Below are 26,960 nucleotides of genomic sequence, written 5' to 3'. Positions count from 1 at the left end.
ACAGTGGCCATTAGGGGGTGAACCAACGGCAAAGGAAGACCTTTCTTTTTGTCTCCCTCTCTCACTGTCCACTCTGCCTGTCAAAAAAAAAAAAAAAAAAAAGAGTTTGTTGTGCTTTCTGTACTTGGATGTCCCTTTCTGCCTTCAACTTACGGATTTTCTGTAATTATTTCACTATAACAGCCTTCTAATCCATTCTCTGCCACGCCTTCAAGAACTCCTAAGACAGGTATGCTGAGTTGTTTGATAGTATCCTGTAAACTCTCAGATACTAGTTTTTAGTTTTCTAATTTTTTTTTGTTTGTAAAATCTCCAGAGATTTGGCATCTAACTTGGATATTCTTCCTTCTGCCACACCAAGTCCGTTCTTAAGGTTTTCCACTGTATTTGTTATATTGAATTTATTTTGAATATTTCATTTTGATTTCTCTTGAATATCTCAGTTCCATGGGAAAAATTTTCATGTCATGTATAGATTTCTTTAGTTCATGGCTTTGCTTCTGGTTACTTCTAAATAATCCTACGGTCAATTTTGTGAATTCCATTTCTGGCATTTCTTCAGTCTGTTCATCACCACATTCTAGTATTGAAGTGTTGTGTTCTTTTTTTTTTTTTTTTTTTTTTTTTTGCGGGGGGGCAGGGTTCATGTTGCCTTCCTTATTCTTGTTTCTCGAATTGCTCTGTTTATTATTAGGCCTTTGGGGTGATACTTGTTTCTGTTTGTCTTCCCCCATGAAGGCTTTTATCTTTGGACTAGTCTGTTTGGCTCAGTGGAGTGTCCGCTCTTTCAGTGAATACCCAGAGGCATGTGCTGGGTGTGGTCCGAGAGCTCTGTTCAGTGCTCCAGGGTAAGGGGAGTGCCTAAGGTGACACCCAAGTTGGGCATGGGAATTTTTTGTTTATACAGAGGAGAGGTTTGCTCTTATCTGTTGGTGTATTCTCATATTTACCTCCTCTCCTTGAAGGAGACCAGTGCCTGGGCACTAGCCCCAGTGGGTACAGTTTTCATCTGTTTTGCCATAAGAACCACACAAAGGATCTGCAGTCTCCAGTGTGAACACGGATCCTGCAGGAATGACCCTCACCAGGGAATCAGGGAGCCCCAAGTATCTACAGCCACCCACACAGTGACTGTGCAAAATCCCAGTCACACCCTGCGCCCTCCCACGCAGCCACAGTGTTTGCACAAGTCCTGCACACAAGGGTCCCACAGTCCTAAGCACCCAGCCCCCTGTGAATTCTGCCAGGCAGACTCGGACATCTCCTCTGGGCTGGTTGCTATCTGTGCAGACATGAACCAGCGCAACTGTTACAGATGTTCAAAATGCCACCCTCTCTCTCGGTCAGTTACAGGACACTGGTGCTGGGTGGCCAGGAGAGAGAAACGCGCCCCCCTTTTGTTCCCTCTGGGTTGGTGGGTAAACTGTCCACTACAGGGCTCCAAGCCAGGGCCAGGCCAGGCTCTTCCTGCAGCTTTATCACCAGTGGCTTGGGCTGCTGCAGTCTGGTCTTACCTCAGTCCAAAGCTGGTGCTGAGGCTCTCGGGTGCTGGGGTCCTGAGTTGTGCGCATACACACCGTCCATACAGGTCCACAGTGTTCCCCATAACAGTGAAGTTTCCTCTGCCATCTCCTCCCTGACCCTTCCCTGAGAGTGTATTCTCTCCACCTTTTTAACTATCCTCTCCTAGATTAGAGCAGTAACCTCCCTCCCTAGCCTGCAGCCTTCGAGTATTGTCAGCAACACTAAATCTTCCAATCGCTGAGAATGAGATATCATTAATTAAAGTCTGTTTCTTTCAGTAGTGTTTAAGTCCTATACTTTGGTGGTTAAATTTATTCCTAAATATCTGAATTATTTTTGATGGTATTATATATACAGTTTGGGAAGGATTAGTGTAATTTCTTCTTTGAATTGTGATAGAATTCTCCCATGAAGATAGCTCATCCTGGACTTTTCTTTTTTTGCAGGCTTTTGATTCCTGATAAAATCTCTTGACTTGTGAAAGGCCTATTGAGAATTTCTATTTCTTCCTGAGTCACTTTTACTTGGAATTCATGCCTACTAACAGTTCAGAATAATTTCCTGGAAAGACAGTTGTGTACATCTAAGAACATAGATATATGCCACCTGGAAGACAGGTCAAGGCACACCAAGAGTGAGCGTCAGTGCTGGTGCCCAGTAAGGATGACCACCGGGACCTGGCCAGAATAGTGTCCAGGTGTGGTGTCCAAGCAGACAGAGCCAAACAGACAGGGAGGTGGCCCGCACTGCGGGCTGCATTGGTTACCAAGACCACATGAGCTGCTGCGACTGGCAGTTGCTCACTCCGTGCTGCGCATCCCAGGGAACTTGGCCCTAAGTGGGAACCTGCACCTTGCTGGGCTATTTCCCGTCAGTGAGGATTAACCTGTCTTTCAGGGCCGTTTTCCCCCAGACTCGTGGCTTTCAGGCAACCTCCATCTTATCTGGTTTTAAATTCCTTTCTTAATGCACACGTGTACTCTCGCACGCACACACACACATACACACACCCCTGCATAGAGCAGACAACAGTTTTCTTGGCTTAGGTAATGCAATAGACATGTTGTTTGTTTCAAAAAGTAACTATTTAACCATGTTAGACACTTGGGAAACGCTGAGGCACAAGTAACATACCTCTGAAGGGATGTTATTGATTAATTTAAAGATTATGATCGAACCATGGGATTTTTTGTAAAAATAATAATAAAATTTAAAAAATAACTTAACCCACAGAAGCCAGACCGCCTGTTTGCAAATTCCAGCTCAGCCCTTCGGTGGTCACATGACCACAGGCGAGTTCAAGGTGTTCACTCTCTGAGCTTGTTTGCGCTACGGGAACAGTGACCGCGCCTCCCTCTGGGAAGCTGGGAACAGACAAGCTCGGGTCTTCCCATCCTCTCACTCCACAGTCAACGCAGAAGTCTCTGTGACGAAAGGGGACAACGGCACAGCTCTGCGGCAGCCGGCAGCTGGTGCCGTGCCTTGCGGTTCAGTGCTGACACCAGCATTGGTCCCAGGCGACAAGGGGCTCAGTCTCCAAGACCGCCCCCCCACCCCCAGGTACCAGTTGCAAGCCTAGGTTGTTTTTTAACCTGTGCTTCTGACTCACCTGTGGTAAGTCAGCTTCCCATAATCCTCTGCTTGGGCTCTGTGAATTTGCAAGGGCAGCTCACAGAAGCGAGGAAGCGCTTGTGTTTACCGGTTGATTGTAAGGGATGTGACCAAGGACATGGATGAAGATGTGGGGGCCAGGTGTGGGGGAGGGTCGCCGCTCTGAGGGAAGCCCCCACCCGTGTAGGTGGGATGAGAAGTACCAACCCTCTAATTCCGCCCGGGGCCTTCAGGTGACCAGCAAGGTCCTAAAGCTAGCTGGGGGCTGTGAGCCTCCTGGGCACTCATCCGCATACACAAGACACTTGTTCCTCTGAAGATTGCAAGGATTTTACGTGTTGTAGACGGAAGCCAGGGCAAAGACCAAATGTGTGTCACAAAATCTCAGTAGTGCAGGGAGCCAGGGCTTGCTGGTGAGCGTCCTGGGACCTTAGCACCTGGTTTCCCGGAGACCCCCATCTGTTCTGCTGACCACCAGCCGGGTCTTGGGTGTGTCTCTTCTCCCTTAGCCCCCAGATGTGCCAGTTCCCCTGGGCTCGGATTGGCACTGCCCCAGCCTCCAACCCCTCCCCCTGGGGGGTCATGGCTTTGTTTTCTTCTGAAGACCCAAGATTTCCAAACTCTGTGGTTGCTTTGCCTAGCTGAAAGGGGAAGAAGAGGATCAGCCCGAGGAGGAGGAGGAGGAAGAGGGAAACAGACGAGCAGCCCGGAGGAGGCACCGTCCAGAGGTCCTGGCGCTGGGGACCCTGCCCTGCCCCAGCCTGCTGCTTCCCGCCACGGCCATGGGCCCAGGGGCTCTGCTTGTCCTGCTGGCAACCACAGTGTGGCAAGGTAAGCGCAGATCTGCGGGCTCTGGTGTGCGTGCGACAGAGAGCCTCAGGCTGGGTGTTCTGACGGCGCGCTGCCGCCTCCCCAGCACAGAACTTGAGGCTGGTGAGTAGCTATGAGCTTTGGGAAGGCAGTGGATGGTGAAGAAAGTGTGTGTGGCAAGGGGCGGGATGGCTGGGGAAAGGTGGTGTGTACCTAGCCCAGCTGGGGGCTGGGGGTCTGTCCCAGCTCAGCCCTGGACCCTCCGCGTATCCTGAGCAGCTCTGAGACGCTCTGGGCTCATGTCTACATCTCTGCAATGCCAGGCAGTGGGGGCAGAAATGGCCCAGCCTAGAGCAATGCCCTTCAGACCTGGCCACGAGTACGGGAAGTTACCTGGGTCTCTGGGTCTCTTGTTCCAAAGCAGATGCTGGCTCCGTGGGTGTGTCCCGAGAGTCTGCCCCTCTCAAAAGCTCTCAGGAGACACCCGTGCCAAAACTGCTGGTCCAGCCCTGTGCCAGGGAGAGTGGCGAGGGCCTGGGCAGGTCCCGTGGCTCTGGCTACCTGGGAGCCCTCCCATGACTCCTTCCTTGGGAGCCCAGATAAGGGATCAGAGGGAGAGAGGCTGGCCACCCTGGCTCAGTGCTCAGGAGAGGGATCCGGGGGTGGGGATGGAGGCTATAGGGCTTTGGGGAGCCTGGTGGGGCCAGCAAGAGGGTCTACAGCCAGAGCCCTCACAGACCTGGCCATCCAGGGGGGCCCGTCCCCACCCCCACCTTACTGCAGCCGCAGTTGCTGCAGGCTTTCCATCTAGGAGGTGCCTGGCTAGTGGGGGCTGTGCATTGGGAGAGACCTGGGGAGAGGATGGGAGTGGGGGGGGGGCAGCCCCACTCTGGCTGCCCCACAAGAAGACCTGTGGGGCTGGCGGGTCCGGCCCCTGAGGAGCAGAGGGAGCGCCAGGCCACCCACTGAAGGTCTGGTTCTGGCCCAGTCGATCCTGCCCAGCTGAGCATTTGCTGTTTGTGAGCTGTGACTGACAGCGAGCAGGGAGTGTGGGTCCTGCAAGGTTTGACAAATGCACACACATGCACTCCCCACGACCCCATCAAGACAGACCTGGGCCTTTAGCCCCGACAGCTGCACAGGTCTCACTTGACTACCTTGTCCTGTCCTCACCCCGGGACCCCTCTTGTGGGTCACTGTGTGTTTGTGGGGGGTGAGAGCCCACTGGGAGGGCTTGGTGGGTGTTGGAGCACCTTAGAGGTGGCCAGAGCTGGGCTTTTCCCCAAGAGACCTGAGCTTTGGCTGCAGTGTGTGTGTGTGTCGTGTGTCTGTGTGTGTCTGTGTCGTGTGTCTGTGTGTGTCTGTGTGGAGTGGGAGTCCCTTCTGGGAGCTGAGGTGAGAAAGATGCAGAGTGGACTGGGCAGGAGGGGTCTGGGTCAGGGGTCACCAAGCCCCGCCCCTCCCTCCCCCTCCCCCAGAACAGGCAGAACAGGCTTCCCGTCTCCAAGGGCCGAGTCAGCAGGGGGAAGTTGGTGGCAGACGTGGAGGGCGTCAGCCCTGTCCTGCGTGAGCCTCTGGGGTGCCAGGACAGACGCCTGTGGGTGACCGCATTTCCAGGAGGCCCCAGCAGGGGTGAGGGGCACAGGGAGGGAGGGGTCGGAGCCGCTGCCTACAAGACAAGACAGGCTCAGAGAATGAGCAGGCAGTGTTACAGACTCAGGCACTCAGCCTGTGACTGCTGCTGTTGAAAATCCACTTCTGTCATCTATCCCGAGGCATGGGGGTGGGGCACAGCGATGTGGCAACTGAAACAGCAGCCCCGGGCAGGAGCCAAGGAGGAGCCACCCCTCACCTGGCTGCCTCCCCAGCGGCCCTCGGGGGTGGAACTGGGATTATTCTCCTGAGACAGGAGCCTGAGGCTCAGCGATGAAGCAATTCACTCCGAAAGCCTGGAAGGTAACCCAGGTTGCTCCGTGCACTCCACGCGGAGTCCTGCCGCAAACCGCCGCTGGGTGGCGCAGCAAGGATGGGGCGCGCCGGCGCTGCAGAGGTGGGATGACGTCTGGCGCCTCTGCGTGTGGTCACGCTGCACAGGCGGGCCCAGGTCCAGGTGCCGGCCTTCTGTGCTCACAGCTCACTCGGTCCCTGCGCTGACTAGAAGCTCAGCGGAGCCACTGAGGCGTTCTCATGGGTGCTGCAGCAGACGCCACAGCGGGGTCTGCAGAACACAAGGGCCTGGCCGCCCCATGCAGAGAAACAGTGGCCCCGGGGGCATCGCGATGCCCAGCAGGCGACTCTCCCTCTCCTGGGGTTGATGGCTCTGGGAAGCAGAAGTGAGAAGCTCCTCGGATGAAGGGCCGCGGGCGAAGCGGAAGCAGAGCCTAGAGCGGTGCCCTCAATGTGTTTCCGCCCCTGCAGGCCAGGGGGCGCCTGGCAACCCCTCCGAGCCGGTGAATCAGCTCTCACTTCCCTCCCGCACCCCTATTTTAGGGGCCAGAGAAGCGCTGACACTGCAGAGCACTGGGCCTGCTTCCCGGAGGGGGTTCAAGTTCTCTTTTCTCCTTCAAGAAAATTTTCCTTAAAAGAAACTGCGCAACCTCCCCCCCCCCCCACCAAGTAAACCGACCCCCGGGGTGGGTAGCTGGGGCCAGCCTAGACTATAAACAGCAGGGTCACCCTGACTACTTACTCTGTGACAGATGGCATTCTAAAGGGTTCCCATGCATCGGAAGTGCCTGACGTGCCAACAAATGGGTATGATTGTCTCCATTTTATAGGTGGGGAAACCGAGGCACAGAGCCTCTGAACCATCCCACTGGGCTGCCATGGTGGGAACGGGTATGACAACAGAGGCTACAAGCCTCAAACTCTGGCTGACACTCAACACCTTTCTTGCTCCTGCCCTTGGGAATTAAGTTGGGGGACTTGGCCACAAGTGTTCCATTGATTTGTTTCTTTCTTTTTTTTTTTTTTTTGACAGGCAGAGAGGACAGTGAGAGAGAGAGAGAGAAAGGCCTTCCTTTGCCATTGGTTCACCCTCCAATGGCCACCGTGGCCGGCGCACCGTGCCTATCCGAAGCCAGGAGCCAGGTGCTTCTCCTGGTCTCCCATGGGGTGCAGGGCCCAAGCACTTGGGCCATCCTCCACTGCCCTCCCTGGCCACAGCAGAGAGCTGGCCTGGAAGAGGGGCAACCGGGACAGAATCCGGTGCCCCGACCAGGACTAGAACCCAGTGTGCCGGTGCCGCAAGTGCTGGCCTGAATTGTTTCTTTATTGATTTGTTTGAGCCCCGCTGTGAGTCAAACCCTGAGCTGCACACTAGAGACGTGGCCTACTGTGTGCACAGGGCCTAGGGTGCCCACAGCAGAGAAGACAGAGACTCTGGTGGGTGGGAGATAGAGGAAGCCCACACCCTCTCTTAGGTGGGCCCCGATGGTCAGCGGTGTCTGTCTTTTCCCCAGCAGGTTTAAGGTTGGGAGCCAAGCAAATGACCGGGGGTGCCGAGGCCCATGCAGAGTGTGCCACAGCACTTCCTCGTCCAGGGTTCGAGCGGTCCGAGTCAGGACGGCCCAGAGGTGCCCACAGGCCTCATGCTGTCTGCCGTCCCTCCCCCAGGTGGAGGAGTGCCCGTGATAGAACCCAGCGGCCCTGAGCTGGTGGTGGAGCCGGGTGCGGTGGTGACCCTGCGATGCCTGGGCAATGGCACCGTCAAGTGGGATGGCCCCATCTCCTCATACTGGACCCTGGACCCGGACGCCCCCAGCAGCGTCCTGATCACAAACAATGCCACCTTCAAAAACACGGGGACCTATCACTGCACAGAGCTTGGAGACCCTCTTGGGGAGAGCGCCACCATCCATGTCTACGTCAAAGGTGAGGATGCCTAGCCCCTTCCCAAGGGGTCCCACGGCAGTAGGCCGGTCCCTGACGTTCACCATCCCGGTAAACCAGCCCCGTGCTCTCTGAGGGCTGATGGCCAATGAGAACCTCTGTAGCGCTTCGCATAGAATGCAGTCGGCACGACAGCCCTGGGTAGTCATTGCACGTGACTTTGCCCGCTCTCCAGAGGCTCAGAGGAGTGTAGTCGCTTGCCCAAGGTCACAGAGCATCAAGCAGTGGGGCTGGACTGCAGCCCAGGTGCACCTGTCCCCAGCATCATCTGAACTACCTGGCACAGAGTGACCTCGATCAAACGATCTGCCTCTGAGCCTCCCTGTCCCCAACATCCAGGGACCCTGTGGCCCAAGGACCATTGTGACCCTGTCCTCCCTCTGTGCAGACCCCGTCCGGCCCTGGAACGTGCTAGCTAAGAAGGTGACGGTGTTGGAGGGCCAGGATGCATTGCTGCCCTGCCTGCTCACTGACCCGGCGCTGGCCGCAGGTGTCTCCCTGATGCGGGTGCGCAACCGGCCGGTCCCGCCCCACACCAATTATACCTTCTCGCCCTGGCATGGCTTCACCATCCACAAGGCCAAGTTCCTTGAGAGCCGGGATTACTATTGTTGTGCTCTGGTGGACGGCAAGATAATGAAGTCCATCGGTATTGAGCTCAGAGTGCAGCAAGGTGAGTGGCGGGGGGCGGGAGGTGGGGGGGGCGGGGGGGCGGGAGAGGCTGGCCAGGATGGAGAGCTGGCAGCCTTGCAGGCAATGGCTGTGGCCTAGGCTGGAGGGGAGGTCTCAGAACGTCCCCCTGCTTGTCACTTGTTTCTTCCAATGCTGTTACACACCCGTCTGGGGAGCAACCCAGCTGTGGTGTGTCAAGGGCAGGAGACAGACCCCACACAAAGCAGTGACTCAGTGAGCAGGAGCATCTCAGACCACTGCACAGGCTGTGGAACACCGTGTGCAAGGCGGTTGAATAAACAGTGCGTGGGGCGGGGTAGGCACAAGCCTAGTGGCTGAGCTCACTGCACCCCTCATCAGATGGCCTGGGTTTGTCACCCAGCTCTGGTTCCTGATTCCACCTTCCTGGGAGCCTGCTGTGGTGGCTCAAAGGGGCCACACACCTGGGAGACATGGCTTTGACATGGCCCAGCCTAAGCCCTTGTAGGCATTTGAGAAGTGAACCTGTTTCTGTCTCCTTGTCACTTTCTCTCTGCCTCTCAAATAGATTGAAAAAAAAAACTGAATGGTTGAAAAATTTCTTAAAGTTCTGTAGGGTGAGAGATCAAGGCTGGGCAGGAGGCATTTTATTTGCGGCCGACTGTGAATGATAGGGAGGAGGTGGCAGTGCTGCGACCTGCCTCAGCAAAGGAGGGGAGGTGGGAAGGGGCCCAGAATGTTCTAGAAATGCAAGGAGGGCCTGGTGCTCTCCCACACCCTCAGGCGTGGATTTCCCACCGGGAGGCAGCCTGGGCACAGAAAGGAGGCTGATGACAGGTGGTGGAGGAAGCCTCCCCCTGCTGGGCAGGCACCCAGTGCAATCGTGGAGATGGGTGAGAGTGAGCCGGGTCCCAGGCTCAGCACTGGGCTTGAGATGGGAGTCAGTCCCTGTAATGAGCTGTGGGGTCAGAGGGAGGTGGCCGGCCACCAGTGCCCCTGGGGTTTCAGGCTACTAAACCTTCCCAGGGTCCCTCTGTATGGGCAGGGGCAACCAATAGGGCTCTTTCCTGGCCCTTGATCCTGCACTTGCTGGGTGGGGTGACGCCAAGAGTCCTGGCCCTAGTTGTGCCGAGATTCCGTCAGCAACTGTGGGCATGACCTTGAGTGTGTCTGCCTGATGAAACTGGATGAGATCATCTTTCCATTACAGCAATAGGCACAGATACTTCAGTGTGCTGTCCAAGATGCTGCGTTGTCACTCGTTTGACATCTAGTAGAAACAAAAGAAATATGATCTGTGATGAGCACAGAGCCCAGTGGTGAGGCTGACTCAGCTAAGTTCACCAGGGGAGGTTTCTCTCAGGTGTTTTGTTTGTTTTTAAAAGATTTGTGTATTTGATGGCAGAGTGATGGAAAACTTGTAGCTGCTGATTGGCTCCTCAAATGCCCACATCAGTCAGATCTGGGCCAGGCGAAATGCAGGAGCCAAGAGCTCCATCCTGCTATCCCACGTGGGTGGCAGGGGCCCGAGCACTTGGGCCATCTCTGCCCCTCTCCCAGGCACATGAGCAGGGGGCTGCGTCAGAAGCAGAGAGTAGCCGGGACTCGAACCAGCACTGTGCTAGGAGAAGCCGGCACTACAAACAGCACGTAACCCGCTGCGCCTCAGTGCCGTTCCCTCGAGCAACTTCAGAACCACAGATCGGAGGGGTGAGCGCAGCCGCTCGTTTGAGGCCTAAGACGAAAAGCACAGCAGGAGGGAGAGGCAGGTGCCAGGGCCCTGGGTGGGGCAGCAGGCAGTGCACGGAGGGTGGCAGGGGTTCCGATGTTCGGGAATGGCCCAGGGAGTTCATGGCCAGAGTGGGGGCAACTCACGGAATGTTTGCACAGGAGAGAGGTGGCATCTGGTTCACGTTGTTCGGAGGGCTCTTGGGCTGCTGCAAGGGGAGGCGGGGGGTGGGGGTGGGGGGGCTGGGAGCTGGCTGTTGCCGAAGTCCAGAGCTGGGGTGGGCAATGCAGGGAGTGAGCTGCTCTGTAGAGGCGTCAGTGGTGTCTCCAAGGATTTGGGGTGGGAGAATGAAGGGGACCCGGGCCATGCGCCTGGACCACTTCAGGGAATGGAGCGGCCGCTCTGGCTGAGGCTTCAGGGGTCTCTTGTCTGGCCTCAGTGCTCCCGGGCCCCCCCTCCTTGACGTTGGCGCCTGCGGAGCTGGTGCGGATTCAGGGGGAGACTGCTTCGATCGTGTGCTCGGCCAGCAACCTCGACTACAACTTCAACGTCTTCCTCCAACGTGGCGACACCAAGGTCAGTCCCCAGGGTGGGGTAAGGGGGGGGAGCAAGAGCAGAGCCTGTCTATCCCCCCACAGGCCCCACAGGATGGAGCCCCCGGCCCCACCCCAAACTGGCTCTGGGGGCTGGGGCCACAGCGCAGGCCCAGGGAGGGGTGGAGATGCGGCTGCCAGTTGGTTGCTGATGGAGAAGCAGGCCTCGGCTCCTGGGCCTTTGACAGATGACCTTTGCCTCGACATCCAGACACGTGCCAGATGCTAGCTGACCACTCACTCAGCAAGGGATTCCTGGGCCAACGGGGGAGCCCAGGGGCCCGGAACCTATTGCAGAAAGGCTGTGGGAGACAGAATGGAGAGAACTGGGAGGGAACGGTGCTAGGCTTTGTCTAGGGACTGCTTCCCTCCTGCTGCGCCTGCAGTGTGCCAGGTACAGGCTGAGCCCCTGCTCTGCACTTCTCACTTCTCACTGCGACCCCAGGGCCAGGGGGCCCCTGGCAGTCCCATCTGACAGATGAAGAGCCTGAGGCTCACGGTGCAGCCCCTCGCCCGAGCACAGGCAGGGCGGACAGTGATCCCTAGACTGAAGCGCTGAGCCCAGAGCTCTCGGATGCCTACGCGACCTTGGGAAACCTCTGCTCCATCTGCCCGCAGCTCGCGCTCTCTGAAGACTCCGACTTCCATGATGGTAGCTACCATAAAGTCCTGACCCTCAGCCTCAGTGACGTAAGCTTCCAAGATGCGGGCAACTACACCTGCGTGGCCACCAACCCCCAGGGCACCCGCTCCTCCTCCATGGTCTTCCGGGTGGTAGGTGAGCATTGGGTGTGGGGCTGACCCCGGGGCAGAGTGGGGTGGTGAGGGCTTGAAAAGGAGAAGCCGCTGGTGGGAGGGAGGAGACCCTGTGAGGTACGCCACAGGTGGACCCGGGCTTGGCTGCGGGACCCAACTCTGGGCACCCTCCCTGCCGCCTTGGTGCTCCTGCAGCACGAGGCTGGGTCTTGTTTCAGCATCACTTTGTCACTTTTGTCTCGGGATGGGGGTCCAGGAGTTCTGTACAGCACTTGCTTTGCTCACTCCTTCCTTGCTTGCTTCATGCCCAGGGCCACTCAAAGCACATAGATGCTGGCACAGTGACCACGCAGAGGGATCATGGGGGAAACGTGGCGGGCTCCCCCAACTCGGGCCTGGAGAAACAACCCCTCAGCTGAACTGGGCTTGCAGGCAAAGGGGCGAGGAGAGCAAGGGGAACAGCGTATGCAAAGCCAGAAGTCGAAGAGAGTGGGGTATTTCCAACACGGAAAGAAGCTGAGCACCGCAGGGCTGCGGGTGGGCCTGAGCGGTGGGTGGAGATGGGGTGCAAGTGGCGAAGGAGCCTTCAGGTGTGGGCTAGCTTGCCTCCACCCTGCTGCGAGATCATGGGAGGTTTTTCTTTTTTATATATATATTTATTTATTTATTTGAAAGGCAGAGTTACAGAGAGGCATAAACAGAGAGACAGAGGTCTTAGTTCACTACTCAAAGGGTTAGAACAGCCAGAGCTGAGCCGATCCAAAGCCCACTCAGGTGCAGGGGCCCAAGGACTTGGGCCATCTTCTGTTGCTTTGCAAGGCCATAGCACAGCGCTGGATTGGAAGAGGAGTAGGTGGGATTAGAACCAGCGCCCATATGGGATGCCAGCACTGCAGGTGGTGGCTTTACCTGCTACACCACAGCGTCGGCCCCGATCACAGAAGCTTTTAAGGAGAGTGTTGGGGTCAGGTTGCACAGAGGCAGCACTAGTGGCGGGATGATCAGGAGCATGCAATGCCAGGCCTCGTCCCGCCTGGCTCTGCTGATAACTCCCAGGTCACTCAGCCCCTGTGCCTCGGTGTCCCTGTCTGCAGAAGGGAGATAGCACAACCACCTCATAGACTCGTGAGGACTAAATGAGCGTGTGCCTATGTACGTGTGTGTGTCCCTGGAGAGCAGGGCCTGGTGCAGCGTGAACGCTCATACGTGACGAGACTCACTGGGGAGGCCCGGGCTGCTGCTGCTGCGGGTGGGAGAAGAGACCACAGGCCGGGGAAGAATCTGGGCTGTTGATGCAGCAGCTCAGGCTGGAGGTGGCTGGCGGAGGGAGCTGGACCACAGCACAGGGGCAGGAAAGAGTGTGTGCCCCGGACGATGTGGAAGGAAGCTGGTCAAGACATGCCGGCTCCCGAAGTAAGGGGGTGGAGAAGAGAGAGGGCCTGTGGCAGCCGCTGGCCTGGGAACTGCAAGGCAGGCGCTCCTGAGGGTGGCCGTGGCTCACGTGTTGGCTGTTCCAGGAGGCAGTGGTGAATCATCGCCCCCAGAGGCTGTGCGGTGCCCTAGGCTCGCTGCGCAGTGGGAGCTCTGCGTGGGGGTGCCGTGTGTGCAAAGTGGGGAAGGGGAGCAGATGCACTTAGAATTGTCTCCCTCGCCTCTCAGTCCCCCCACCATTGCTGCCAAGCCCATCTGGCTTCTCAGGGAGGCGTAGAGTCACTCGATGAATGTTGGGTTCACTCATGCTTTGGCCTAGGCACTGAGATCACAGGTGCAAACACAGCAGATACAACCCCCACCAAGTGCCCTATCCTGAAGCTGGTGCCCTAGCCCGACACGGCGGGCAGGGAGCAGAAGGAGTGAGCAGAGGCAGACAGAGAGCGTTAGAGCATTGCAAGTTGGCTGCAGGCAGGCGTCAAGGGGCGGCTCGTGGATGCCCCCACTTGGGAGAGGACCTGAGGCTGGAGGAGCAGCGAGCTGTGCAGACACTGGGCAGAGGGCTGCAGGCAGGGGGCCAGCAGCGTCCTTGAGGTGGGATGGTGCTCATCCTATTCGAGAACCGAGTTGGCCAGCGTAGCTAGGGTGGAGCAAGCGAGAGGGAGACAGGCAAAGGGGAGGTGGCAGTCTCACCGGGTCCTGCAGGCCGATACAGGGGCTTTTCCTCTTGAGAGAGGTGAAGGTTGAGCAGAGGGAATGTGACCAGGCTCGGATGTGACGGGGCTTCCTGGTGCTTTCTCAGGGGCCGTCTGCAGGGAGACCGGGGTAGAGGGTGGGGAAGGAGTGGGAGGTCGCTACAGTGGTTGAGGCTGGCGCTGATGGCGGGGTCACTACGGTGCTCATGGAGGGGGTGGCAGGTGGATGGATGGACAGATGGATGAGTGGATGGACACATGGATGGGTAGACAACTGAATAACAGAGAGAGAAGGCAAACAGTGGCTTCTAAGGGCTCGTGGACTAGATGGAGAGAGGAGACAGATGCCTGAAAGAAGCAGAAGCAAGAAACTGTGGATGAGGCCGTGTGTCTGTGTGTGTGTGTGTCTGCGTGTGTGTGTCTGTGTCTGTGGGGGAGGGGAGGGAGAGAGAGATCTGGATGGGCAACAGAAGTCCCCGGACCAAGAGCTCCTGTGTCCTGGAGTGGGGACTGGCGACTCCACGGTGGGGCGAGTCTGGGAGGATGAGGAGGGTAAACAGAAGAGGGCGGGGCTCCTGGTGGAGGAAATGGCTTGCGCACGCTGAGGAGGGGGTGCCTGTGCTGTTGGGGGACTTGGAAGATGCAGGCGCGTGGTGAGTTGGGTGTAAGAAGGAGGCGCTGCTCGGCTCAGCATGCTCACATCTGTCGGGCTGGACGCGAGCCGTCGATACCAAACCGGATCACCGAGGCCGTGGTGAGCCCTGGGAGCTGCTGAGCAGGCACGCAGCAGGTCGGAAGAGCAAGTTTTAGGTTTCACAAAAATAAATAAGCAGCAGCGCCCTTGGAGATCGGCCCTTTCCGGGGCTTTCTGCAGAGCTCTGGGGTTCTAGGAAGACCTCTCTGGAGCTCAGTGGGAGACCTGGGGAGGCGTGGTGATGGGGTGTGGCTGTGGGGCTCTGACCACAACTCTGTGCCTGAGAGGCCACCAGAGCCACTGAGCCCCATCCTAGTGAGGTGTCATTGGAAGCTGCCAGTGGGGACTCCCCCAGGCTCGGGAGCGGCAGCCCACTTGGAGCGGCTTCTCGTCATCACCTTCAGGAACAGCCAGATCCAGGTGCTCTGATGACGTGGGAAAGCCGCTTCTGTCTCTGTGCTGGGCCCTCGCCTCTCCCGCCCCAAGGCAGGCCCAAAGCTTCCCCCAGAAGCACCTGCTTGGTGACCCCTCACTCAAGGCCTTCTCCCGTCTCAAAGTTTCAACAAAATTCACAGACTTGAGAATCGTGACTGGCACGCCTAACCCAGACCAGTCACTCGTGCGGGGGCGGGGTGGCCCTGATGGCCGGCTGGGGCCACACACTCACTCCAGAACTGCGTGTGGAAGCCACACTGGCCAAACGCACGTGGGCACATGGGAGAACAAGATTGCTTTTTTCTAATGCAGAAACTTTCTCAAAAAGTCAAAACAAAGCATAGATGGGATCTCTTCATTATCCAAGTAAGGAAAGGGAGACACAGAGAGGATGGTACTGTGGCTCTCCAGGGGCCAGGGGGAAGGGTTCCGAGTCTGGTGTTGAGACAGGAGATGGGAGAGAGACGTTGGAGGCAGGCCAGGGAGGGGACGGGACAGGACCTGGTGCATAGCAGGTGCTCAGGGACAGCTGAGCGAAGATGGAGAACCCAGAAAACCAACACACTGGCAGACTTTCCACTAATCTCTCCATACTCTCTTTCGCAGGGAGTGCCTATGTGAACCTGACCTCGAAGCAGAACCTATTCCAGGAGGTCTCAGTGGGCGAGACCCTGAACCTCCAAGTGCAGGTGGAGGCCTACCCAGACCTGCAGAGTTTTAACTGGACTTACCTGGGGCCTTTCTCCGACTATGAGCCCAAGCTTGAGTTTATCACCAACAAGGACATGTACAGGTACCACAGCTCCCGCGTGCACAGCCCCAAAGCCACGTAGGGGATGCTTCAGCTGGCAATTGGCGCACTTGGTTTCTGCCCTTGGAGAACTTGCTGTGTGACCCCGAGTGAATTCCTCCCCCCTCTGGGCCTCACTCTCAGTGAGCAGGTTCCAGCGCCCTCTTCTGGAAGGCCACCATTTCTTGGCCTTGTCCATTCTTTCTCCTCACTCATTGTGCTCTTTGGCCAATCCAAACGTAGAAAACTGCATTCCTCTTGCCTTCCTCGGTCACGATGACTGTAGGGTGCCAGCCACCTGCCAGATCTTGGCAGGAGGAGGGAGTAGACTTCCTTTTTTTTTTTTTTTTTTTTTTGAAACATTTATTTATTTGACAGGCAGAGTTACTGGGGGAGTGACAGAGAGGTCTTGTATCCACTGGTTCACTCCCCAAATGGCCACAATGGACTGAGTTGGGCTGATCCAAAGCCAGGAGCCAGGAGCTTCTTCCAGGTCTCTCACATGGGTGCAGGGGTCCAAGGACTTAGGCCATCTTCCACTACTTCTTAGGCTATAGCAGAGAGCTGGGTCAGAATTGGAGCAGCTGGGACTTGAACTAAGGCCCACATGGGATGCCAGCACTGAAGATCATGGCTTTATCTGCTGTGCCACAGCATGATCCCCTCTTTTTCTAAAAAACTTACTAATTTATTTGACATCCAGAGTGATGGAGGTTTTCCAGCCACGGGTTCACTCCCCTAATGACCTCAGAGGCTGGGGGTAGGCCAGGCTGGAGCCAGGACCTTCATCTGGGTCTCCCATATGGGTGGCAGGGGGCCCGAGAACTTGAACCATCTTCCACTACTTTCTCAGCTGCATTAGCAGGGAATTGTATCGGAAGCGGAACAGCTGGCACTTGAACCAATGCTTTGATATGGGATGCCAGCATCAGAAGCGGTGGCTTAACTTGCTGTGCCACGACGCCGGCCCGCCTCCGTCTCCTCCCTTATGGGAGCGCTGGACCTGGATATTGAAGCCGTGGTTTCGTACCCTGCTCTATGAGAGTGAGGAAGGACTGCTGACACGTGGTGTGCATGCCACACCTCCCACCGTGTACACTCAGGAGAGACTCCCTTGTCCCATCGCTCTGCAGCTCCCTCCTGCAGGGTCCAGATACGGCCTCGGAGCCCTTCTCAGCACAGTCCCCGGGCAGCGTCTCCAGCACGGGTGTCTCAGACCTGCTGGTCCTCCCTGAGCTAGACACTCCCTCTGCCGTCTTCCAACCACAGCATGCTCTGGGGTTCTTCCTCTGGCTCCTAAGCCCCAGCCTCACTGATCCCTGTATTTCACTTGTCCATACTCGGAAGCCACAAGTTCCTCATCTTCCTCTCCCTCCTCCTCCATTCTCTCGTGCTCCCTGATGACCAGAGTCCCTAGCTTGCCTTTGTCTCTGGCAGAAGCTTGGAACCTGGAGTCCATGGACCCCTGAGTGGGGACGGGGCCATAGACTCTGAAAAAGAACCTGGATACCCAAGGACATAGCCTAAGTGCTCGTGTGTGGCACACAGCCCCTGCATCTTCACTGACTGCTGGATATGTCCGTGATGGTGCATTTGAGGCACCTAGAAAGTTGGATTGTTTTCAGCTGAAGTTAACTTTTTTTAAATAAAGATTTTATTTATTAGGAGAAGTAGAATTAGGGAGAGACAAAGAGGTCTTCCATCTTCTTGGGTCCACTGGCTTACTTCCCCCAGATGGCCATAATAGCTGAAGCTGGGGGCTGTTTCTGGGTCTCCCACGCTGGCACAGGGGTCCAAGGACGTGGGCCATCTTCCACTGCTTTTCCAGGCCAACAGCAGAGCTGGATCAGAAGAGGAGCAGCCGGGACTCGAATCGGTGTCCATGTGGGATGCCAGCTCTGCAGGTGGAGGCTTAGCCTATTTAGCATGCCACAGTGCCGGCTGTGGGTCAGTTGTTTAAAGAAGTGATGCACACAGAGGGGCGCCGTGGGTCCCGGGTCTGGCTGAGCCACACGTTCCTGTGAGTACAGGGACTGTGGGCTCATGGGAGCTGCAGACATTGCCTAAGCAAGATCTGGTGATTTGTTGGAGTATCTTTTGAAAAAGCACTATTATCTACAATGTGTGCTCATCGTGGACACATTATGAAACAGAGGGTAAGAGAAAATGTAGACAGAATGTCCCTGTAGCCTGCCTGGGGGCATTAAGTCATCCGTGCTCATATCCAGGCCTTGGCTGTCTGGAAAGCTACGGTTCAACTCGGTGCCCTCAAGGTCAGGTTCTGTGCCCCTCACACAAAATACACTCACTTTTACCTGGTTGCCCATGCCTGTGGGCTGATAACCATCAACACTGCCCTCCCAGCAAAGGAAGCAGGGGATCAGAGAGGCTGAATATCTCTCTAAGGCCACACCGCCAAGAAATGGCAGTGCCAGGGTTTGACCCTGGGCATAGCAACCTGCAGCACATTAAGCCATTCATTTTTTTCTTTTTAAAGATGCATGTGTTTGAATGATAGAACAAGCAAGTTCTTGAGTCTACTAGTTCACTCCCCAAACAGCCACAACAGCCAGGGCTGGGCCAGGCCAAAGCCAGGAGCCTGGAACTCCACCCAGGTCTCCTACATGGGTGGCAGGAACCCAAGTTCGTGGGCCATCGCTGCTGCTTTCTCAGGTGCATTAGCAGGGAGCTGGGTCAGAAGTGGAGTCGAGACTTGACCACAGACACGCTAGTGTGGTACTTAAACAGCAGCCCCAGGACCCTGCCTCTCGGGGCTGTCGCCGTCTGACTCGCCAGGGCTGGTGGGATTTAGGGGTTTGCCGCAGGGATGCTGCTCCTCTGGACGGTGCTGAAGGCAGGGCCTCCCTGCACCTTAAAACCTGAGCTCTCCTGCGTCTCCACAGTCTGATGAGAAAACCGATGAGGAATGGGATGGTGGTGTCGCCTGTCTCACACCCTGCCTGTGCACCTGGCTCAGCCGTGGCCTCTGTGCCCTGGACGTTTTATCAAACAGAAAATTAACGCCTTGAAAGGTTCTTGTGTGAGCCCCCTGTCCTGGCCAGGGCCGGGGCTCACCGGGGCCGCTGTCCCTCTCCTGCAGGTACACGTCCAGCCTCTCCCTGCGCCGTCTGAAGCCCACCGAGGCCGGCCGCTACTGCTTCCTGGCCAGGAACGTGGGTGGCTCCAGTGCTCTGACCTTCGAGCTCGCCCTGCAATGTGCGTGGTGGGGAGGGGTGGGCTGGGGGTCCCCTGGGCCACTGGAGAGAGAGGTGGGCTTGACCCAGGGTGCGAGAGATCGGGCTCAGTGCAAGGTGGTCAGAGAAGGCAGCTGGCCTGACCTCTCCACGGTCCACGCAGACCCCCCAGCAGTGACCCTCACCAGGACCCTAGTCAATGGCTCAGACGCCCTCTTCTGTGATGTGTCCGGGTACCCCCAGCCCAACGTGACTTGGCTGCAGTGCAGGGGCCATGCTGACAGGTAAGCGGGTTCTGCTCCCCTCACCCCAGGCTGAGGCCCTGGGCACCCCACAGCGCTGCAGTCCTCACGCGCCCTGCTGCGTTCTGCTTTCCCAGATGTGATGAGGCCCACGTGCTGTGGATCTGGGAGGACCCGTCGCCCAAGGTGCTGAGCCAGGAGCCCTTCCACAAAGTGACCGTCCAGAGCCTGCTGTCCACTGGGTCCCTGGAACACAACGTGACCTATGAGTGCAGGGCCCTCAACACCGTGGGCAACGACTCCGAGACCTTCAGGCCCGTCTCTATAGGTGAGCCCGCGCCTCCCCTCCTCCAGAGTCCGGAGTGGAGCAGATCCCAGCAGCGGTGGGCTCTTCCCCTCGGGCCGGCTTCGGACCCTCGTGCCCGACAGACAGATGGGAAAGTCCAGGACCCTGCAGGGGTGAGGCTGAGAGGAAACAGAACAGGGCCTGAGGAAAAGCAGCCGGGCCCCTAACGCAGCTCGTGTCCTGCACCTGGGGGTCACTGAGTCTGCAGTATGCATTCGGCCTAGGCCAGCTGCTATATGCTTGCTCCGTGCAGGGGACCAGTGTCCCCATGGAGCTTAGAGTCTGGGGAGGGATTGGACGATGGGCGAGGAGACGCGATGCTCGCCAGCCCGGCAGCCTCCTCCGTCTCTCTGCGACTCCCTTTCTGCTGAGATGCAGCCTGGCCCATTCGGAGCCGCTGTGCGGGAAGCTGCCTGGGGGCTGCTATCCAATCCAGGTGCTCACGCAGGGTACCTTGATCCGCTTTGCACACAGGCTTCCTGTGGGCTGCTTCTCTGATTCTCAAGGCCCCTGGCACCTTCGGGCCTCTAACGGCCCCAGTTCAGCCGTCCCTGTGTACCTGGGGCAGAAGGGGGGCAGAGGAGGCCCTGGCCTCTGGCTGGCTCAGGGGTGGTTACGTGGGTGCCTCGCTGCTGGCTGTGGAGCAGCTGCTGGAGGTTGCACGTTATCGGGGGCAGAGCCACGTTTTGATGGAAGGCGGCACTGTGCTGGGCATCACATGAGGCTCTACAGAGATCTCCGTTAACTCATGGCGCTAGGAGGAAGTCCCATCTGCCTCCCCATTTGGGGATGATATACCTGAGGCTTAGAGGGCAGAGTCGGGTTCAGTGTGACACACCCCCTCACTGGCAGAGGTGAGATTTGAACTCAGACCCAAGCTTCTAATCTGGGCAAGGGGATAGAAACTCTGTCCTTCCAAACACTTTGAAAGAACTGGGGTCTGAGATCCAGGGAAGAGGAGATGCAGGGACCATGAGCCTGACTTTGAGGCTGGGTGGTTGCAGAGGGCACCCCGGGAAGCGGCAGGGGAAACTCTGAGGATGCAGATTTTGATGCAAGCTGGAGCAGCCCTTTCACCCTTGGCTGGAGGTAGTGAGCTGCCCGTCACTGGAGGCTGCAAGTAGAGGCCAGGCTGCTGCCGAGGGGTTTCTGCCCCGGCGGAGGTGGGGTGCACACCCAAGGGGTCCTCGCCAGCCCCAGGAGGCCGTGATTCTGGGCAGGGATGGGGGCTGTGGGCGTGAGCAGGGCTGGGGGTGCTGGGGTGGGGGGATTCGGCCCACGTGCTGGCCTGAGCTCCAGGGTGGAGGCTCCGAGGCCCCCCCTGCCGCTCATGCGTCTGCCTCGCCTTCGCAGGAGCCTACGTGCAGCTCCCCGAGGGGTCCCTCTTCACGCCAGTGGTGGTCGCTTGCCTGTCCGTCATGGCCTTGCTGCTGCTGCTCCTCTTGCTGCTCTTGTACAAGTACAAACAGGTGAGCTGGGCCGGGTGGCACGCAGGTGCCTGGGGACCCAGGGGCCTCTCGCACCGCACCTCGGGCCTAGCCGCCTCCCCACTGAAGGGGGGTTCTTCCTGGGCTGCTGGGGAAGGCAGCCTGCTTGAAGGAGGTGGCTTGGCCTTGGAGGGTGAGGGACACGGCAGAGGGGACACACAACTCGGGAGGAGGGCGGTGTGTGCAAGGGGACAGGTGGTAGAAGAACACGGCGGTGGAGGGTTGGTGCTGGGGAGAGGTGGTCCCCAGTGTAGCCCCAGAGCTGTCGGCTGCTTAGCACAGGTGAGCCGTGGGGTTTGAGGGCTGACTAACCTGCTTGTCCGCCCTTGGCTGCCTTTGCTCTCCTCCAGCTGTGTGGGGCATTCATACAAGACTCTGAGCAGGCAGGAGGGCGGATGTGGGGCAGAGGATGGCTCAGGGCTCCGTGCTGGTGCTGCCACTCAGCACAGGAAGGTGGCTCTGAGCAGCCCCCAAGGAAACGCGGCCCTGGGTCAGGACTTCCGGGGTCTGGACCCAGCTTGGACGCTGTCTGGCCGCGGAGCCTTGGCTGATGGGCTGTGTGCTCTGGGGCTAGGTTTCCTCCCCTGTACAATAGGCCTGGTCGGGGGCGGGGGGCTTTAAGGGCCCCTTCTCTTCCGACATTTCACGAGCTACTCATGGTCTAGCGTAAAAGCCAGGGTTGAGAGTTTAATGGATTTAAGTTCGAAGCCCACCCCTGCCAGGCTCAGGCTATGAGACAGTGGGGGGAAGTTGGTGTCTCAAAGCCTCTGTTTCTCCAGCTTTAAAATGGGGTTAATAATGGTGGCCACCCCACCCCCTCCCCCCGCCCCGTTGTCACGCATACTCCGTGACATAAGGCCGGGAGAGGACTGGCAGGGCCGCGGGCACAGACGGGACTGGTGGCAGAGGCCACAGCCCGTCCTAGGAGGAAGTTGGCCAGAACCGCAGTTATCTCATGTGTCTGGCGACTGCAGGCATCTGTGGCCAGTCCTCTGCCTGACCATACACCCTCCCGGCCAGGACCCTACTCGCTCTCCAGGGCGCCACTCCCTCCCTGTGCAGCCCTGGCCCCGCCACGGTCTTCCTTATGTGGAACTGAAAGTGGCTCCCGGGCCCCACAGGCTGCAGGTCCCAGCGAGGAGCCGGTTCTCCGGGCTGGCCACCCGTCGGCCTCAGTGTGGGGACACTCGATCCTCTCTCCGGCTGCTCACTTCCCATGCAGAAAAGCCGGCTTCCTCTGAGACAACCCAAGTCCAGAGAGACACCCAGCTTCAGGCTCCTGCTTCCTCTGCACAAACCCACGCCCTGAGGGGCCCCGCCAGGGGACAAGGCCTGGCTGGGAGAGGACGGGTGTTCCCCGCCTTGCCCTGTGCCAGGCCTGTGTGCAGGGTGCTCTGCTCAGGGCTGAATCATCACCTTCTATCCCACTAGGGGGAGAGAAAAGGGCCATGGTCAGCGGGCTGCCGGGACAGCAGGGGGCAGACAGAGCAGGGAAGGGGTGGGGGGACTGCAGAGCCTCGATTCTGGGGGCGGGGCCTGAGCTTGCGAGGACAGGGTATGCTTGGCTGGGACCCTTGTGTCCCCATCCCCCTTGGGTCACTGGCGGAGTGGGAGGAAGGCCTGGGGGGGTTGAGGAATCCAGGGGGTGATGCAGGAGCTGTGTCTGGGGAGCACGTGGCCCGGGGCCTGCGCCTGCTCCTGGGATGCACTCCATGGCCTTGGCTGCTTCCGGCAGGCCACTGTTCCTGTTCTTGGGAAATCGAAGCCCAGGCGGCTGTTCCTGAGCCCCTAGCCCTCTCCAGGGAGAGGGGAGATGAGACGGCTCAGTCCCTCGGGGCCCCTGCCCCCTCCCTTGCTGCAGTAGCTGCTCCCCAGCTGGGCTGGGTGGGGCTGAGCAGACCAGCTGCGGGGGTGGGGTGGGGGAGGGTGAGCAGAAGAAGAAGTGGGGAGGAGGAAGATGGCCATGGCCGCAAGGGCTCCTGGGGGTGGAGGTGTCCAAGGCGGCCACAGCGCCCTCCTGGCTGTGTTCTGGGCTGGAAAGGCCCCACGTGCAGGGTTGAGCCTTGAGGAAGCAGGCGTTCTCCCGGGTCCACTTCAGGCTCCTCCAGAGAGGGCACAGCTGCCAGTTCTGAGTCGTAGCCCGGAAGTTCTTCCTGATGTCTAACTATGGTCTTTTCTCCCAAATGACCGACTAGAAGTTCCTGCCCATGGCCGTATCTGGAGTCTTTCCTCTTAACCCACCGAGGCTGCAGTGTCCTGCCCACAGCCGCTCCCGGGCCCCACGGCTGCCCTCATGGTGCCCTGGGAAGGAGCCAGCTGGTGCGCAGAGCAGCACTGCTCGCATTCCCGAGGCCTGACCGGAAAGAGGGGCTGCTGATGTAGGCCCTGGTGTCCGCTGCCAGCCCAGCCCAGCTTCCACTTTCTCCTGAAATGGGGCCTTCCATCAGCACTTTTCCAGGTGCCCCCTGGCATGGTGCCCCCCGTGCAGCTGCCCCCTAGCCAGGAAGGGGAGAGGCGGCTGCTGCTCCTCCGCCTGTGCCACAGGGCGGCCTCAGTGTGGGCGGCCTGGCCCGGCCCTGAGGTCAGGAAGCCGCTTCCGGCTGGCTGAGCGGGGAGCCCGTCTCCTCTCCCCTCCATCGCGATCGCGCTCTTGCTTGGTCCCGGGGCTGCCAGCCTGCCTCGCTCACTGGGGTCCCAGGGACCCCGCCCATGTTAGTGGCTCTCAGGACCTTCCCACCTCTAGAACCCACCCCCACTTCCCCCAAGCCACATGCTGTCTTCCTGGCACTCAGGTTCTTGAGGCTATAGTGTTAACAACAACAACAACATATATTTGAGAGAGAGGGAGAGATCTCCCATTTACTGGTTCACGCCCCAAACGCCTAACCCAGCTAGAGCTGCTCTGGATTTTGGGAACTCCAGTCAGGTCTCCCACATGGGTGGCAGGAACTGAACTATTTGAGCCCTCACTGCTGTCTCCCAGGGCGCAAAATAGGGGGAAGCCGGGATCAGGAACCAGAGCTGGGAATTTAACCCAGGTACTCCAGTAGGAGCCGTGGGTGTCTACAATTTCTGGGCCAAACACCCAGCCCATGTGTGCCCTGTGCCCGGAACACTTTGCCTCCTGTGGCCGTGTGGCTGGTTCCTCGGGCCCTCCCTGCCTCTTGGGGAGTGACCTGTCATTCTGATGGTGTGCGCTGAGCCACACATGGACCACTCGCCTCCTCGACCTGCTAGAGTTCAATGCCTCCCTTAGTCACGAGGGGAAGGACTTGGGCTGTTCAATGCCAAGTGGGCAGCACCTGCCACGGTGCTGATCTGTGAGTGTCTGGAGTGGGACTGTTACCCAGCTGTGAAAACGAAGGACCTGCTACACGGGGGGCGGGGTGGGGAGGACGCGGGCAGCACAGGGAATGAGCACTGTGACTGTACGCGCAGGGCCTAGAGCTGGGGAAGCACGGACGTGTGACACGGTACCGTGGGTGCCCATGGCTGCGCAGCTGTCGTCCAATGCGTCGGCTCTGCAGGAGGGAAAGAATTCTGGAAACGGGTGGCACAGTGTGAATGCGCTTGATCCTTCTGCACGATGCACTGTACCACGGCGGAGATGGCGTATTTGAGGTGTTTTGTAATGCACTTGAAAACCAGGGGCAAGCGTCGTGGTGGAGTGGGCTGAGCCGCCATGCGGGAGGCCCACGTGCGGTGTGCAAGTGCCTGGGATGCAGTCTCGCCTCCGCTTCTGGTCCAGCCCCCTGCTAACGTGTACCCTGGGAGGCAGCAGGTGATGGTGCAAGTATTTGGCTCCCTGCCACCCATGTGGGAGACCTGGATGGAGCTTCTGGCTCACGGCTTTGACTGGGCTCTACCTGGCTGGTATGGGCATGTGGGGACCAGTAGGTGGAAGATTGATCTTTGTGTGTTCCTGCAAACAAAACCCACTTGGATGTGGGATGGACAGCTAGGTCAAGTTCCGCTTTCCTACCCGGCTCAGGAATTAGCTAATTGTAAGAGAGGTAGAGGCCCTCGTCCTTGAACTCAGATAGAGAAAGCGAAGCTTAGAGAAGGGGAGGTGGCAGAGTGGGGCAGGGACTCCTGGTGGGGCACGCAGGGGAGGTCAGCAGAGAGCCTGGGGCAGCAGGGCTGGGACCCACGGCCGTGTGCTCCCTCCCCGGCCCCGCAGAAGCCCAAGTACCAGGTGCGCTGGAAGATCATCGAGAGCTCCGAGGGCAACAGTTACACCTTCGTCGACCCCACGCAGCTGCCCTACAATGAGAAGTGGGAGTTCCCCCGGAACAACCTGCAGTTTGGTAAGGGGAGACCCTGGGGCCCTCGAAGGGAGGTGCGGTGGTGCCCAGAGGCCTGAGGAGCCCCCGTGTGTGCGGCAGGTAAGACCCTGGGAGCCGGCGCCTTCGGGAAGGTGGTGGAGGCCACGGCCTTTGGTCTGGGCAAGGAAGACGCTGTGCTGAAGGTGGCTGTGAAGATGCTGAAGTGTGAGTGAGGGGGAGGGGGAGGGGCAGGTGCGGGACTCACCCCATAACCCAGGTGGGGGCTGCTGGGAGTGCCCAGCTCCTGGATTCCTGGTCCCTTCCGGGTGTGGAGGGGCTTCTGACTGAGTGTCAGGGTACTGGGGCAGCTGGGGGTCATCTGTGGCCACAATTGTGCTTCCTGCCCCCCTCCCCCCAGCCCTAGGGACCTGCTTAGTGACTGGCCACACCTTCTCTGTCTCTCCCTCCCTCTTCTGGGCCTGCATGTCTCTGGCCTCCGCTGGCTGGCTGGCTGGCTCTGGGTCCCACTGCCGGCTCCCGCTTTGTCCCTGCGGCCCACCCTATCCCGCCCTCTTGCAGCCACTGCCCACGCGGATGAGAAGGAGGCCCTCATGTCGGAACTAAAGATCATGAGTCACCTGGGTCAGCACGAGAACATTGTCAACCTGCTGGGAGCCTGCACCCACGGAGGTGAGGGCTGGGGCACGGAGGGGGCCCTGCGAGCACCACCCCTGGGCTAGTGCGGGGTTCCTGTGGGTGACACAGGGATTCTGTGCAGCCGGAGCCAGAGGCGCTCAGACATCTATGAGCCGCAGTCACTCAGGGAGAGGAGGTGTGGGCTCCTGGGGCCAGGGAAGCCCTTCCCTGAGATGCCTGGGCACTTGCCCCTGGGCCATGGAGGTGCCTAGGGCTTACTGGGACCCCACTCCCACTCCCACTCCCATGCTCTTCATCTATTGTCATCTTGCCCTATATAGAACTGCCATAGATCTGCTTTGAGGAAGATTCTTGGGCTAAATTTGTCACTCCTCAAATGCCTCCAACAGCTGGGGCTGGGCCAGGTCCAAGCCAGGAGCCTAGAACTCCACCACCCCATGTGGTGGCAGATCCCAAGTCCTTGAGCCCTCGCCTGCTGCCTGCCAGGGTGCACATTAGCAGGAAGCTGGAATCAGACACAGAGCCTAGCTACAAAGCCGGGCCCTGTGGTGTGGGATGTGGGCATCCCAGGCAGCGTCTTAACCCCTCCGCCAAATGCCTGCCCCTAAACAAATGTTGGAAAATGTCTCTGAGGCACCCAGACACTTGCCCGTAGAGCCAGGATTGGAAGTGGGATGTGTGGAGGCCTAGTCTGGGGCCCCTCCTGCTAGTCACGTGGGGAGAGGGATTAAGTGGTCACCACCCTGTCCCTCCCCACCACTGCTGGTTGCTCCAGGCCCGGTGCTGGTCATCACGGAGTACTGTTGCTATGGCGACCTGCTCAACTTCCTGCGGAGGAAAGCGGAGGCCATGCTGGGACCTAGCCAGGAGGAGCCCGAGGGGGAGAACGGCTACAAGAATGTCCACCTGGAGAAGAAATACATCTGCAGGTAGCACCCTGGGACAGGACAGGGAGTCTTCTGTGCTGTGGGGAGGAGCCACCCACATTGATGGCTGTGGAGCCCCATCACGCAGCAGCTACTTGAGCACCGACAGTAGTCAGGAAGCGTGGAAGGCAAAGATGTTACTAAATCGTCACCCTGGGTAAAGGACGGACCGAGACTGGTGCCTGTAGCCGGTGCCGGGCTGACTCCAGGCACGCGTGTCCTGTCATGTCACA

The 26,960-nt window shown here is 58.5% G+C and overlaps 1 protein-coding gene across 2 annotated transcripts in view; it reads left to right on the top strand.

Annotated features, from left to right (window-relative positions):
• Positions 1–3,061: 3,061 nt before the first annotated feature.
• CSF1R (colony stimulating factor 1 receptor) overlaps positions 3,062–26,960 on the top strand; it is a 29,015-nt gene continuing 5,116 nt past the window's right edge. Inside the window, exons 1-15 of one of the 2 annotated variants that reach the window (XM_070076307.1) lie at positions 3,062–3,084; positions 3,777–3,966; positions 7,561–7,818; positions 8,225–8,509; positions 10,656–10,792; positions 11,428–11,587; positions 15,427–15,613; positions 18,711–18,826; positions 18,968–19,088; positions 19,184–19,374; positions 20,746–20,861; positions 25,060–25,186; positions 25,265–25,369; positions 25,724–25,834; positions 26,577–26,730. In XM_070076307.1, the coding sequence (XP_069932408.1) occupies positions 3,918–3,966; positions 7,561–7,818; positions 8,225–8,509; positions 10,656–10,792; positions 11,428–11,587; positions 15,427–15,613; positions 18,711–18,826; positions 18,968–19,088; positions 19,184–19,374; positions 20,746–20,861; positions 25,060–25,186; positions 25,265–25,369; positions 25,724–25,834; positions 26,577–26,730 (2,117 nt within the window). In that variant the 5' untranslated portion in view covers positions 3,062–3,084; positions 3,777–3,917. Of the gene's footprint in view, positions 3,085–3,120; positions 3,139–3,776; positions 3,967–7,560; positions 7,819–8,224; positions 8,510–10,655; positions 10,793–11,427; positions 11,588–15,426; positions 15,614–18,710; positions 18,827–18,967; positions 19,089–19,183; positions 19,375–20,745; positions 20,862–25,059; positions 25,187–25,264; positions 25,370–25,723; positions 25,835–26,576; positions 26,731–26,960 lie in introns of those variants that run through there. The other variant, XM_070076306.1, reaches the window with a different exon arrangement.

Source organism: Oryctolagus cuniculus, chromosome 6, assembly GCF_964237555.1.
Source record: "Oryctolagus cuniculus chromosome 6, mOryCun1.1, whole genome shotgun sequence".
NCBI lineage: Eukaryota > Metazoa > Chordata > Mammalia > Lagomorpha > Leporidae > Oryctolagus > Oryctolagus cuniculus.
Note: the sequence above shows the minus strand (reverse complement) of the source record. Positions and strands in the feature narration are given on the sequence as shown.